This window comes from Triticum dicoccoides, chromosome 5A, assembly GCF_002162155.2.
Source record: "Triticum dicoccoides isolate Atlit2015 ecotype Zavitan chromosome 5A, WEW_v2.0, whole genome shotgun sequence".
In the NCBI taxonomy this organism is placed as follows: domain Eukaryota; kingdom Viridiplantae; phylum Streptophyta; class Magnoliopsida; order Poales; family Poaceae; genus Triticum; species Triticum dicoccoides.
In genome coordinates this window covers 585,769,139-585,782,162 of record NC_041388.1, presented here as the reverse complement: position 1 = coordinate 585,782,162, position 13,024 = coordinate 585,769,139, and the positions used below count along the sequence as shown (strand labels likewise).

General features: G+C 46.4%; 1 protein-coding gene across 1 annotated transcript; it reads right to left on the bottom strand.

Annotated features, from left to right (window-relative positions):
• Positions 1–698: 698 nt before the first annotated feature.
• On the bottom strand, positions 699–2,994 carry LOC119303087 (premnaspirodiene oxygenase-like). The gene is made up of 2 exons (XM_037580178.1): positions 2,420–2,994; positions 699–2,126 (listed from the first exon to the last, which is right to left on the bottom strand). Exons 1-2 carry the CDS (start codon positions 2,876–2,878, stop codon positions 1,059–1,061), a joined length of 1,527 nt encoding a protein of 508 aa, XP_037436075.1. The 5' UTR covers positions 2,879–2,994; the 3' UTR covers positions 699–1,058.
• Between the last annotated feature and the right edge of the window lie 10,030 nt (positions 2,995–13,024).

Genomic DNA, 13,024 nt, shown 5'->3' with positions numbered 1-13,024 from the left:
AAGAAGTTGATGAGAGAGAGGGTGTTTATTCCCTCAAAATTAATTAGGGATCAAAATAGAGTTGCCGATGACTTGGCAAATTATAATCGTATAGAATATACCACAGCTGTGTGGATGTACCTTGAACCATCATGTATTGAGAATCTTTTGACACTCGACTGTAACTCTCTGAATATGGAATAAAACTCTGTTTTCCGTCGCAGAAAAAAAACTTGTACTCCATTAAAAGAAAAAAAAACTTGTACTCCATAAGAGCCCGGGCTTGCGTATGGCTGCCTGAGGCAATTTGATGGCGACAAAGTAAATTTGAACAGTGCAATGCTATAATTTTGCTACTCACTCCATTAACAAATACTCACTCTGTTTTAAGATAAGTGTTACTGATATAGTATAAAGTTGTACTAAGTCAAGTAGAGTATATTTTTAAAGGGTGTGGCTAGGTCTCGGTCAAGTGGCATAGCATATAAAGGAAGAAAAAGTTTAAAAGAGAACTTTTACGGATCTCCGTGCAAGTTCTTCTACTATAACATCGACTAAGACTTGATTAAGTCTCAGTCGACTGATTTAACATTCCTGATTTTTAAAACTCAATTGATTTTCTCAGTCGTTGGACAAATAATTAGCTCGTTGCCGGCCAAGTTAATAATTAGGTGATACATGCGATATGACCCAGGCCGGACAAACGAAGAACAGAATAATGTCAAACAGCAGTAGTACTTACGTACTCCCACATGGGAGTAACAACAATCTAATCATTCACGCAGATACAGTACGGCCAGAACGATCGGCATCAATTATTAGGGCCTCCATGGTTATACTGCACGTGACGCACGTACACCACACACATCAACACAAGCAACGTACTCAATGATACAACACACACGCGCGCACGCAGGCGGCCGAGGCGGGGAGCACACGTACGAGACCCTACTGCTGCTACAGCGCGCGTGGGTGGTAGATAGTAGTAGATGGGCACGGACCGACGGACACACACACACATTGGGTGCATGCATCATGATAGGTCGGTACGAAGCCAGCATGCGTACGGCCAAACGTGGCTACGCGACGGCGGCCGGGACGAAGGGGGTGGCGAGGAGCATCAGCGGGGTGCGGCGGCGCACGCCGAGGCCGGGGGCCTCCTCCATGTCGACCTCGGCCACGCCCTCCGGCAGCGACCAGTCGAAGTGGTAGAGGAGGCCGACGAGGGCGAGCTCCATGCTGGCCAGCCCGTAGTTGAAGCCCGGGCACATCCTGCGCCCGGCGCCGAACGGGAGGAACTCGTAGCTGCTGCCGGTGAAGTCCACGGCGCCGTCCTCGAACCGCTCCGGCCGGAACTCCTCGGCAGCCTCCCAGTACTTGGGGTCCCGCCCGATGGCCCACGCGTTGATGACCACGCGCGACTTGGCCGGGACGGTGTACCCTTCCATGTCGCACTGGTCGATGCTCTCCCGGGGCACCAGCAGCGGCGCCGGCGGGTGCAACCGGAGCGCCTCCTTGATCACCAGCTTCAGGTACTGCAGGTTGCTCGCCTGCAGGTCGGCCTCCGTCACGGCCGCCTTCCCCTTGAACGCCTCCCGGATCTGGGCCTGCAGCTTCTTCATAACCCGCGGGTTGCGCATCAGCTCCGACATCCCCCACTCCATCGCCGACGCCGACGTGCCCGTGCCGCCCGCGAACATGTCGAGGATGATGGCCTTCATCCTGCTGTCGTCCAGGTGGAACCCGAAGCCGCCCTTCTCCTGCAGCCCGATGAGCACGTCCACCAGGTTCTCGTCCACGTTCTCGGTGGCGCCGTTCTTGATCTTCTCGGCGCGGGCGGCCTTCCTCTCGGCGATGATCTCCTCCAGGATGGCGTCCACCGTGGTGTAGATGCCCTGGAGGCTGCGCTTCATGCCGGTGATGGTGGCGAGCATGGTGGTCCACGTCGGGAAGAGGTCGGGGATGTTGAAGCCGCTCGCCAGGCCCACGCCGGACTTGATGGCGGCCATGAACTCGGCCGCGTTCTTCCGCTTCTTCCCGAACGCCGCCCGCGCCACGATGCTGTTGGTGACGCTGTGGAACATGACGCTCAGGTTCACCGGCGTCGACGGCCCAGCCTCGCGGATCTGCTCCACCCGCATCATCACCTGCATGTGTGCATGCATGCATCCGTCAACACGAATCGAGCAGACGAAGCAAACACTGTCCATTCATAAGTCTCATCTTGATCGAAATAATTTAGCACAGACTAACACATGTCTAAGTACTTGTGGTGCCAGTATTTAATTTTTTCCACGTGACGCGGTTCTGTGTTACGTAACTTTTCGGCCGTGCTGCTAGGTGTAGCTGTGAACCACTATACTTGACTGCTTGTAAGTTCAATTATTACTCTGGCCTGGCGTCTTTTGTTGCCACGTTCAGATAGTTAATTAACTATTACCTCGTCCTCCCTGATGTGGCGGAAGGAGAGCACGCGCTTGGGGCTGAGGATCTCGGCGGCGCAGAGCTGGCGGAGCTTGCGCCAGTAGTCGCCGGAGGGGGAGAAGAGGATGTCGGCCCACTCGTAGCCGACGATCTCGCCGGCGAGGAGCTTGGGGCGGGTGGCGAAGTTGGTGTCGTGGGTCTTGAGCACCAGCCGCGCCGTCTCCTTGGACGACACCACCAGCAGCGGCGTCTGGCCGAGCTGCAGCATCATGAGCGGGCCGTGCGCGTCCGCCAGGTCCCGCAGCTTGCGGTGCGGCAGCACGTTCAGCAGGTGGTGCATGCTGCCGATCACCGGCAGCTTCCACGGCCCCGGCGGCGCCCTCTCCCGCACCGGGTTCAGGTACACCTTCAGCACCTGCAGCAGGGCCACCGCCACGGCCGCCAGCACCAGCGACTGGACGTAGAGCTCGTCCATGCCTGCGTTACCAAAGCTCGTTGAGCTCACTCACTAGCTCTCCAGCTGCTAGCTAGCTAGGGCTTATCACCAATGATAAGGATGCACTGGTAGAAGCAGTGCTGGTGGTGATTGGTGGTGACTGGTGTGAGTTGCTCTGCAGCTGCTGGGAGCGGGTATATATAGCTAGCAATCCTTGAGGTGTAGGAGTAGGGGCAAGTGGGCGATGTGGGGGGCGAGTTGGCCCGCGTCACGATGGTGACGCAGCCCATGATGCGGGGCCATTAGTTTAGAGCAACATGTTAACTTGGCAACACTGTGTGATGGTTAGTGCAACGTTGTCTTCTCTAAGCTCAACAGTAGTATAGTGTTACTGTAAGTAAGGTCCAATAGACTTATAGACTACCGTCACTACTGTAGTCCGATGGTCCAACCCCAATCTATACTATATGTGGAGTATATGTGCATACGCATGCATCCATATAGTTCCATACTGCAAGTGGAAATGTATAAGCATATAAATTTGAAGACTTTGCATTCTTCGAAAGAATGTGTAAGCATCTTGGAAGTGCATGGGACAAACGTACCAGCTATACAAGAAGGAGCAACATAAACAATTTCCATCATTCTTGACTTACATAATAATCATGCATCATAAGTCATGTTAAAGATGAGCCAATGATGTATAGTAAACCGTAAAACCATGTTATTAGATGATTCTAATGTTGCGCTCTCTACTTCCGTTTGAACCTTGAACCGTTGATGTTGTCGGATGTTGGTGGAGTATTTGACAAAAACTACCACATTAGGGGTTGCCGTCCCATAGAACTACCACATTCAAAAAAGTCTCTGATAACTACCAAAATTTTTTAATTTTGTGACTAAAAACTACCACTTTTGAAAAATGGCCAGTTTAGATGATTTAAACACGTTTATGACACGCGGGACCCACCTGTCAGGCTGACGTGGCGGCCAAGTCAACTCCGTTTATTTTGACCGTTAAGCTGACCGTTATGACAGGTGGGGCCCACACGTCGGTCTCTTCAAAAAAATAAAAACAACTAGGTCCCTATAACTTTTAAAAAAGCAATCAGATCCTTGCAAATTTTATAAAAAAGCAATCATGTCCTTTTCAATTTTTTAGAAAAAGCAATTGGGTCCCTGCCGACGAGCTCGTCGCCGGAGCCGGCTGGCATTGGTCTGGCGAGCTTGAGGGTGTGCCAGCTCCTGCGTGCAGAGCGGCCGAGCTCCAAGTGGTGCATAGCCCCGTTCTGGAGGTGTTGCACGCGACGCGGCAGGGTTGGAGGGTTGCCGCAACCACGGCGGGCAACGCCATGCCCATCCAGCTCCTTCCCGCTACTGCTTGCCACTGCTGCTCCTTCCTGCTGGTTGCTGCTGCTGCTCCTTCTCGCTGCTTGCCACCGCCGCTGCTGCTCCTTTCCCGATGCTGCTGCTTGCGGCTGCTCCTCCTTGCCGGCAAGCAACAATATTTAGAAATTTTTGGTAGTTATCAGTCACTTTTTTGAATGTGGTAGTTCTGTGGGACGACAACCTTTAATGTGGTAGTTTTTTGTCAAATACTCATGTTGGTGCTTTATAATATAAAGTGGGGGAATCCTTTTTCGTTTATGCATGCCCCTAAAAAGCTGCCAACACAATATTTACACTTGCAGTTTTTCCTTCGAGAACACCTCAGAAAATTTATAGTAATTGATACAAAAAAAAAGAGATGAGAAACATGCGTGTTTGCAACAGAAATCTACTTTCTCCATTCCATAATATAAGATGTTTTTGCAAGCTATGTTAGCTTGCTAAAACGTCTTTATATTATGGGACGGAGGGAATAAATTATCAGCAGTTCACCCAATGAAATATGCATTTCCATCGACCATCGATCAAATACAGAAGATTAAGAGAGTCTTATGTAACTATTTGATGTTGGCTACGAAGCTTCCAATTTGCACATACATGAATCATATATGTCTCAAGTGGCAACCATGGGCGGCAAAAGGAACTAGCTAGCACACTTTGATTGGCTTCGCCTCATGGAGAGCAGCATCCAACTTGGAGCCTAGCTCCACGGAACCCATCCTTCAGGGAGGAAGGAATCAACGGACCCCCAAACTACAAATCCAGAGAAGACGCAAGAACGGCCACAAAAATGGCACAAGGCCCATGACAACCTAGTAATAGATAAGAGATAAATGATACTATAGCTCATCATCTAGCTCGCTTGGCTAGCTAGAAATCAGGGTGTAGATGATGTCTAGTTCGGCCATCTTCCTGATCCTGTGTATGATCGAGCTAGCTTTTCGTAGGTGACGAACTGACAATCTAAACTCTGTGATATTACTAATGAATGAATTCAAAAACAAATGGAAATAGAAAATGGCAACCCACACGGATAATTTTTTAGAAGAACACCGCATCCCCGACACGCGTATACCACTGCCTGCCATTGGCGCGACCAGCTGAGGCCTGCGCCAGGATTTGGTTCTGATACTCCCATGTCACCGCATGTGCTAAGTGCAGCTGCCTGCAAAGCATTAGTTGCACAGACACTACACACAATGGAGGTACTATGCACCGAGATCGCTGCCGTGGTAAGTACCACGTGTACGCACATGTGTTCACTCGTGACATTTAATCCGGTAGATAATTAAGGAGATACGAGACATACCGCCGAGAACTTAGTAGCGTGGCATCAAGAGTTCTCGTCCCTAATGGCTTTGCGTCACCATCGTGACGTGGGCTGAACCTGTCCCTGATTAAAATCTAGAAAAAATCATATTGTTTGGGAACCCATCGAATACGTGGCAGATTAAGTCAAAAGTGACACAACACTAAGGCCTCATCTGTTTCATATGACAGAAACATCACAAAGATTGGAAAATTATAGTAAGCGAGATCGCATGTATTTCAAATCATATGAATGGGATAAAAAACGAGATCGATGTCATTTGGTTCCGAGGATAGGATTTTCTACCTTTGAATTGAGCTAACGTTTCTTTTCCTTTGGAATATGGATGACATAAATCACTCCCAGGAATAGGATTATGTTCAAGCAAATCAAAGTCTCTAAAGATATTTTTTCTTTCAAAAAGCATATCCTATATAATTACTACAAGTTTCCTATAAACCAAAAGAACCCTAAGAAAGACCCTAAAAGGAATAAAAATACTGGAGGAAGTAATTCTCACAATCTCGGTAAAATACTTACTCGTAACTTTTTTCTACAAATCACACAACATTTGTACTCCAAATCCTAACTACTCCCTCCGTTCATATTAGTTGTCGCTGATTTAGTACAACTTCATACTGAATCAATGACAACTAATATGGAGCAAAGGAAGTACCAAATATGGTTATGAACTTATGATCACTGATTTAAAAATGTGAACCCCTTTCACGCTCAACAACTTCAAATTTATGCTCATGTTTGATCTGAGCTTTTTTTTCAAAACGAAGGCAGAATATTTGCCTTATCCAATAATTAAGCATAAGAAAATTGTCCAGATAATTAATGGAAAACCGAGCGAAAACTATAACAAACCGGTGAGCGGTACACACAGATATCCCACACACACCTTTGCGAAGAGTGCCTCATCGAGCTAGCACACGGGCGTCATCGTCATCAGTTCTCCCCAAATAGGCGTCATCGCAATTCCTAATCCCCGAACAAGCAGCTCCGACTTCACTGTGGACGAACGTCGACCCAACCCTCACCGCAAAGGCTGTGTAGAAACACATGAAGATCTATGTCAGAATTCAGCCACCCACATGAGGGCAGCACAACTACAACTCTGAAGCAGAGATCCAAAGGAGAACTAAGCAAGACTGGCGCCGGCTTTTACTACCAAACAAATGAAACAGCTCTCGATTAAGAACGCCACAGTAGAAAAACAACCATTTGCTGCAAAATTGCCAAATTTACTATCTTTTCTGTGGAGGTTTATATCACATGAGGTATACCTTTTTTTGTTTTTTTATAAAACCTTTGGGATAGCTTGTTTCCTTTTCCGGGCAGCACGTACGCCCAACTCGCATCGAATACGCGGGCTCCAAACTCCTACCATCCGCACGTATCTTATCCTCCCCCGTAGCTTTTGTGTTTAACCAGTTTTTTTTTCTATTTTTGAGTAGATTGTGCTAAACCGGTTTATCTACCGAGGTCTACCTCGCATTGAGAAAAAGATAGCGTGTGCCTGTGTCAGTGTGTGAGAATAAGAGAGAGATGACTCAGTTTTTTGACATGGTAAAAAACATGCTATAACTGAGTCCACGAGTAAATGTGAGTGGGAAAATCGCTTTCACTTCACGTAGTCTCCGGACACAGCCGGCATTCACGGGTAGAGCGCCCGTGTCCGAAAGCGACCGCCGTTGTCTTGCCCAGCGGGTAACCGCCAATTAGCACGGCCCCGGACCCATCAACGGGAAGCCAGGAAGTGCTACAAATATTATACGAAAATGACGACTCACGCGGATTTTTCTGTGAAAACAACATCGCATCGGACAGTAACCATGCATATACACTGACACTACTGACAGTAACGACTGTCGACCCCGGCGGTTGTCCTGGCATGCGTATACGTGCACCACAGCCTGATCTTGGCGAAACCGGCAGGGGCCTGCGCCAGGATTTGATTCCGATACTCCCATCTCTAGACATGCACGACACGACATGTAGTAAGTGTACAGCTGGTTGCAACGCATTATTCGCGCGGATACATGCAACGGAGGCTATCCATGCATGGTGACCACCGTCCTAGTACGCGCGCACATGTGCTCTCACTCGTGAAATACATTGTGTTTAATCCGATAGTAATATAGTACTACTATTGAGGTGATACGGTACCTTCTGCAAGAGCTTATAATATCGGATTTGCATCAAGACCCCAATGACTTGCATCACCATCGTCAAGTGGCCCAAACCCTGCCGTGCAAAGTTTTTTTATTTTTCGGGAAAATCTCCGATCTATTCTCTTTCAATCATAACAGTATAACGAACACTAAAATAATAAAAAAATTACATTCAAAACCGTACACTACCTAGCAACGACTACAAACACTGAAGCAAGTCGAAGATGCGCCGCCGTGATCGCCCCTCCATCGTTGGAGCCAGACAAAACTTGTTGTAGCAGACAGTCGGGAAGTTGTCGTGCTAAGGCCCCATAGGAAAAACGCACTAGAACAAAGCGTAGATTGAAAGGATCGGATCTAAAGACACACGATCGTAGACGAATGACAACCAGATCCGAACAGATCCACCAAAGACAGACCCATCGGCGACACACCTCTACACGCCCACCGCCGATGCTAGATGGACCATCAGAACAAGGGCTAGGCCGGGAGAACCTTATTCCATCTTCAGGGAGCCGCCGCCGTCTCGCCTTTTTGAGTAGGGCATAAACCCTAACAGAACTCCAAGAAGTATCTAAAAACCAAACACTGCCGCTGGCAAGGCCGGGATCCATCGCACCCTCATGGCCCTAAGTCCATCGAAGACGAGACGGACCGGTGACGGCACCAGCGAGAGGCGGAGGGACCCCCTGGAGACCCTGAGCTTTTTGGGGAGAGGAGGCGGCGGCGGCTGCCGTGCAAAGTTTCTTCTTCTTTGCAACTAACCTGTACCACAAGTTCACAAATTAGGGCTCCTTTGGTTTACATGAATTTTATAAAAATTCTGAAGGATACAAATTTTTTACTCTATAAAAATTTCTTTAGAACCCTTTGATTTATAGGAATGGAATTACAATTGGAATCAATTCTTAACATTTCAAAAGAAAAACTATATTAGCCTTGACTCAATAAATAAAAAAACACCCTTCCTTGCGTGTCCATCTGTACCAGCCAAGTTAGAAAAAATCATTCAGTCAGCCAGTCTACGGTCAATCATTCAGACCGTAACCCTGATATGTTTTCATTGATTAGTTTTTCACTGAAAAACAAAAGTGGCCGGCTAGCTTACCTCTGCAAAAGCGTACACGCGGTTCAATTATATGATCGTTCTCCACCGCGTCTAATGACAGGTAGGCAGGTGCAGGATAAGTTAACTCGAACCAATGCCGGCGGATAGTTAGTGAGGCTCCAAGCCAACGACGGGCGGCGTAATGCGGAGTCCGTTGTTGGAGTAATCCAAACATGCCTACGTGGCGTTTTTGGCTTGCATGCCATCTTGCAGTAACATATGTGTCGAGTCCGATTAGCACTAGTTTGAATAGTCTAAGAAGAATAGTACCACGTACGGCAATCATCTCAAATAGTAGTACAAGGTAAAGCAGAAGGCCCTGGTTAGAGATACAAGAGTTGAGAGCAAGAGACGAGCCTAACATCTTGAGATTAAGCAAACCACTAGAAGCAGGAACCTAAACAAGATCCTCACGAACAACTAGGCAACTAAGAAAGCCGAAGCAAAAACAGCAGAAATAGCTTCGGCAAGGGAGCAATACATCAGATCACCAAAAAAAAAACATGCTGGCATCTTTGATCGCCGCAAGGCATGATTCATGTGACCTGTGCATTTCATCCATTTGAAATGGGCAGATATTTGGTGCCTGTGTTTGGACAGTTGGCATCCCACACGCTGTCTATGGACTCTATTCTGAAGATTGACGAAATCATCACAAACACCTTATAGCAATGGGAACATATTATTTCACTAAACGGACATCCCTAAAAAGGCTAAAATAATTCAGAAAAATGTGAGCTTCAGGGGAAGTCTAGAACTTGACCCTGATGGATTGGTTCTACCGCAAGGAACTTAACCATATGAGCTAATGCCAATTTGCGTCCGTGGGCATTTGATGCCACCAAATTTGATCATCCACGATTGGAGTTGCCGTTACAATTTCGGATTTGCATCTCAAGACCCTAATGGCTTGCATAAACATCGTGGCATGGGCCAAACCTGGCCATACAATGTTTTTCTTTTTCCTTTTTTGCTACTAATCCATACCAAGTCTTTTTTGAACACAATATAGATTCAAGCGCTCATATATATGTGCATACACTCATCATTATGAACGCACACACGACCCTACCTCTATAAGCACCTTCAAGAGACCGAGCCAGCATATCACCTGAGATTTACGAAGTCACTGTAGGCGCCTCGTAGTCGATGAGAACGTCTTCATCCACTGAACGCGTATTGCCGGAAATCCTAAAATAAATGCAGGAAAATGGGAGCACCAGGACTTGAACTCTGGTGGGCTGGGGGATACCACTGTACTCCTAACCATCCAACCAAGTTGGTTCGCAATCCATACCAAGTTAAACTCGCCCTTTCCAGCGTGTTCATATGTACCAGCCCAGTTAGAACAGGTGACAACACAACATATTGCAAGGGCCGTTGCGGCAAGTAATAAAAGGCGACATTGTACCACAGTAGCTCAGGGGAGCCCGTGAGCAATGCTAAATACAATATTTGCTTTGTCCTAATACTAATGGTGGTGTTAGAGAGGATGTTCACGGGGAGCTAAACATAGTAATAGAAGCTCTATCGGATACTTATTTGACCTTCCTACCATGATTAGGGTTGACATAAGTGATTGTTTTTAGCATCTTAGAATCTGTCAACTTTTGGAGGGTTGGAGGAAAAAAACACCTCTATATGCATGGCATGGAGGTTTTATTGAAATCGGTAGCTCAAGCAATTCCATCCTATGCTATGTCGGTGTTTAAATTACCAGAAGAAATACATAAGTCAATTACTGATGAAATTGTTGGGTTTTGGTGAGGAGATAATGAAGAGAAGAAAAAGAGGCACTGGTTTTCTTGGTGGAAGATTCCGAAGAAGAAATGGGGTTTGGGGTTTAAATACCTTCATAATTTTAACCTTCCTATGTTCACAAAATAGTGTTGACGACTACTTTAGAAACAGGACTCTTTCTGTGTGCATGTATTAAGTGCTAAGTTTTATGCAAATGGTAATATTCTGAAGGCTGGGCTGAAGAGAACTTTATAGACTTGGCAGAGCATTGTGGCGAGCATACAAACCTTTAAAGGGGCTGCATATGGTGTGTTTGGTCGGGTTCACAAATCAATATTTGGCGTGACCTCTGGATCCCAACAAGTGTGTCATGAAAACTAATTACACCTAGAGGTGCAACACTTTTGAGAAGGGTTTAAGAGTTGATAGACCCGCACTCCGAAAAGTGGGACGAAGTACTTATCCAGGGTATTTTTTCACCAATGGGTGTACAGAGGATCCTTCAAATTCCACTCAATGTTCAGATGTGGATGTTTTTGTCGCATGGAATTAATTATACCCACTTGGGTAGTAGTACTTCTCAGTTCGGTCAACATACCACAAAGCATCAATTTGGCCAGCGACGGATACGTGTTGATGGGCAGGGCAATGTGCACATTAATACCATCTGGAAGGAAATCCGAGGTCTCAATGTTCCGAGGAAAATTAAGCACTTAGCTTGGAAAGTCTTACATGCTTGGTCGGGGTCGAGGATGTACATCACTGTGTTTACTTGCCGTTGGGCTAGGGATGTAGTATGTACTGAGCTTGGTTTGAAAGAAGTTATCATGAAATCTATTATTGAGGACCGATCCGGCTCGATTACTATGGAGATTATTATTGAGCTACCAACGGTGGAACTTGTGATTGTGGCGGCCCAGTATATCTGGTGGCAGCGTCGCCGATTTGTCAGGGGAGAGCTTGTCCAAACACATGATAGAAAAACATTAACGTTTAAGGTACTTGCTACAAATTACATCAGACAATCAATGCCTAAACGGCCTATCCGAAAATATGTTCACATCTGGAAGAAACCGAGAAAGGGTGTTGTCAAAGTTATGTTTTCTTTTTTGCGAAAATTGTCAAAGTTATGTCGATGCAATGTTTCAGGCGAGAGTGGATTTTCTACTCTCGGGTGTACTACACCCGAGTTCATGAAAAACCATAAAATCAATATCAAACATGATCCAAAAATTCTGAAATTCTGCGACATGAGATATGATCAAATGTTTTAGGTTGTTACCAAATTTCATCCAAAAATAACATTTGAGGAGATCTTGTCAAAAAGCACAAAGTGATGTACACAAAAAATGCAGAAAACATTGACCAGTGATTTAGTTATTTTTGGTGAGAGCTCCTCGAATGTTATTTGTAGATGAAATTTTGCAAGTCTCTAAAACATTTTTTCATGTTTGATGTCAGAAAAAATTCAGAATTTTTGGATTACGTTTGATACGTGTTTTGTCAGTTTTTTGAAAATTCGGATGTAGTACACCCGAATGTGGCCACACCTTTCCGCTTTCACGCTGAAACTCTTTCTAGTGCCACTGGATCTGTAGCTCGTGATGAGCATGGGAACTTCATAGCGGCAGCAACATGGTTCCTACCTCATGTTAGCAGTGTCGATTCGGCTGAGGTGACTGCTATTAGGAACGAGATGTTTCTCGCACCAAAAGCCGGGTGCAACAGTTTGCCCATTGAATCGGATTGCATGCAGCTTCGTCGTGGAGGCAGTACAGCATCCAGACTATTATGTTGGTCTGGATGTAGCTAGTGTTATGGAATGCAAGCAGCTAGTCACGTACCTCGTGGAAGTTTTATACATGCAATGTTATGGCCAAGCAAATGAGGTGGGAAATGGATTGAGATTAGCTAAGAACTCTTTCAACACTAGATCCTCCAGTTTCTGGGACTCTTCGATCGTGACTGTATTTCTCACTTATTTGTAAACGATATGACGATCAGTTGAGGAATAAAGTCTATTTACTGTAAAAAGTAATAAAAGGCGACACACACACCATCTCTGCTTATGCAACTTATTCATTCAGTCAACCAGGCTACCGTCATTCATTCAGACCGTAACCCTGCTGTGTTTCCATTGATTAGTTTCACTGAAAAACAAACTGGCTGGCCAGCTTACCTCTGCAAACGCACAGGCGGTTCAATTATATGAGCGTTCTCCGCCTCGTCTAACGACAGGCAGGCAGACAGGCGCAGAATAAGTTAACAAGACCACCGGCGCATAGCTTAGCTTGACGAGCGCCAAATATTCCGGAGAGTGAACTAATTTTGACTCGCAACAGAAGGCGGTCCGGTTCCCTGTTCACACTTCTGATTTTGTTTTCTACTCTCCACGAGCTGTTCGTTGCGCGTTCCTTTTGAGTTCTCACATAAACTAGCGCAATGCTTACGACAATTAG

Excerpts from the sequence above, each read along its gene's own strand:
- LOC119303087 (XM_037580178.1), bottom strand. The coding sequence starts at position 2,878 with ATGGACGAGCTCTACGTCCAGTCGCTGGTGCTGGCGGCCGTGGCGGTG. Across the intron at positions 2,127-2,419 it reads GCCACATCAGGGAGGACGAG|GTGATGATGCGGGTGGAGCA; the intron begins GTAATAGTTAAT and ends GCACACATGCAG.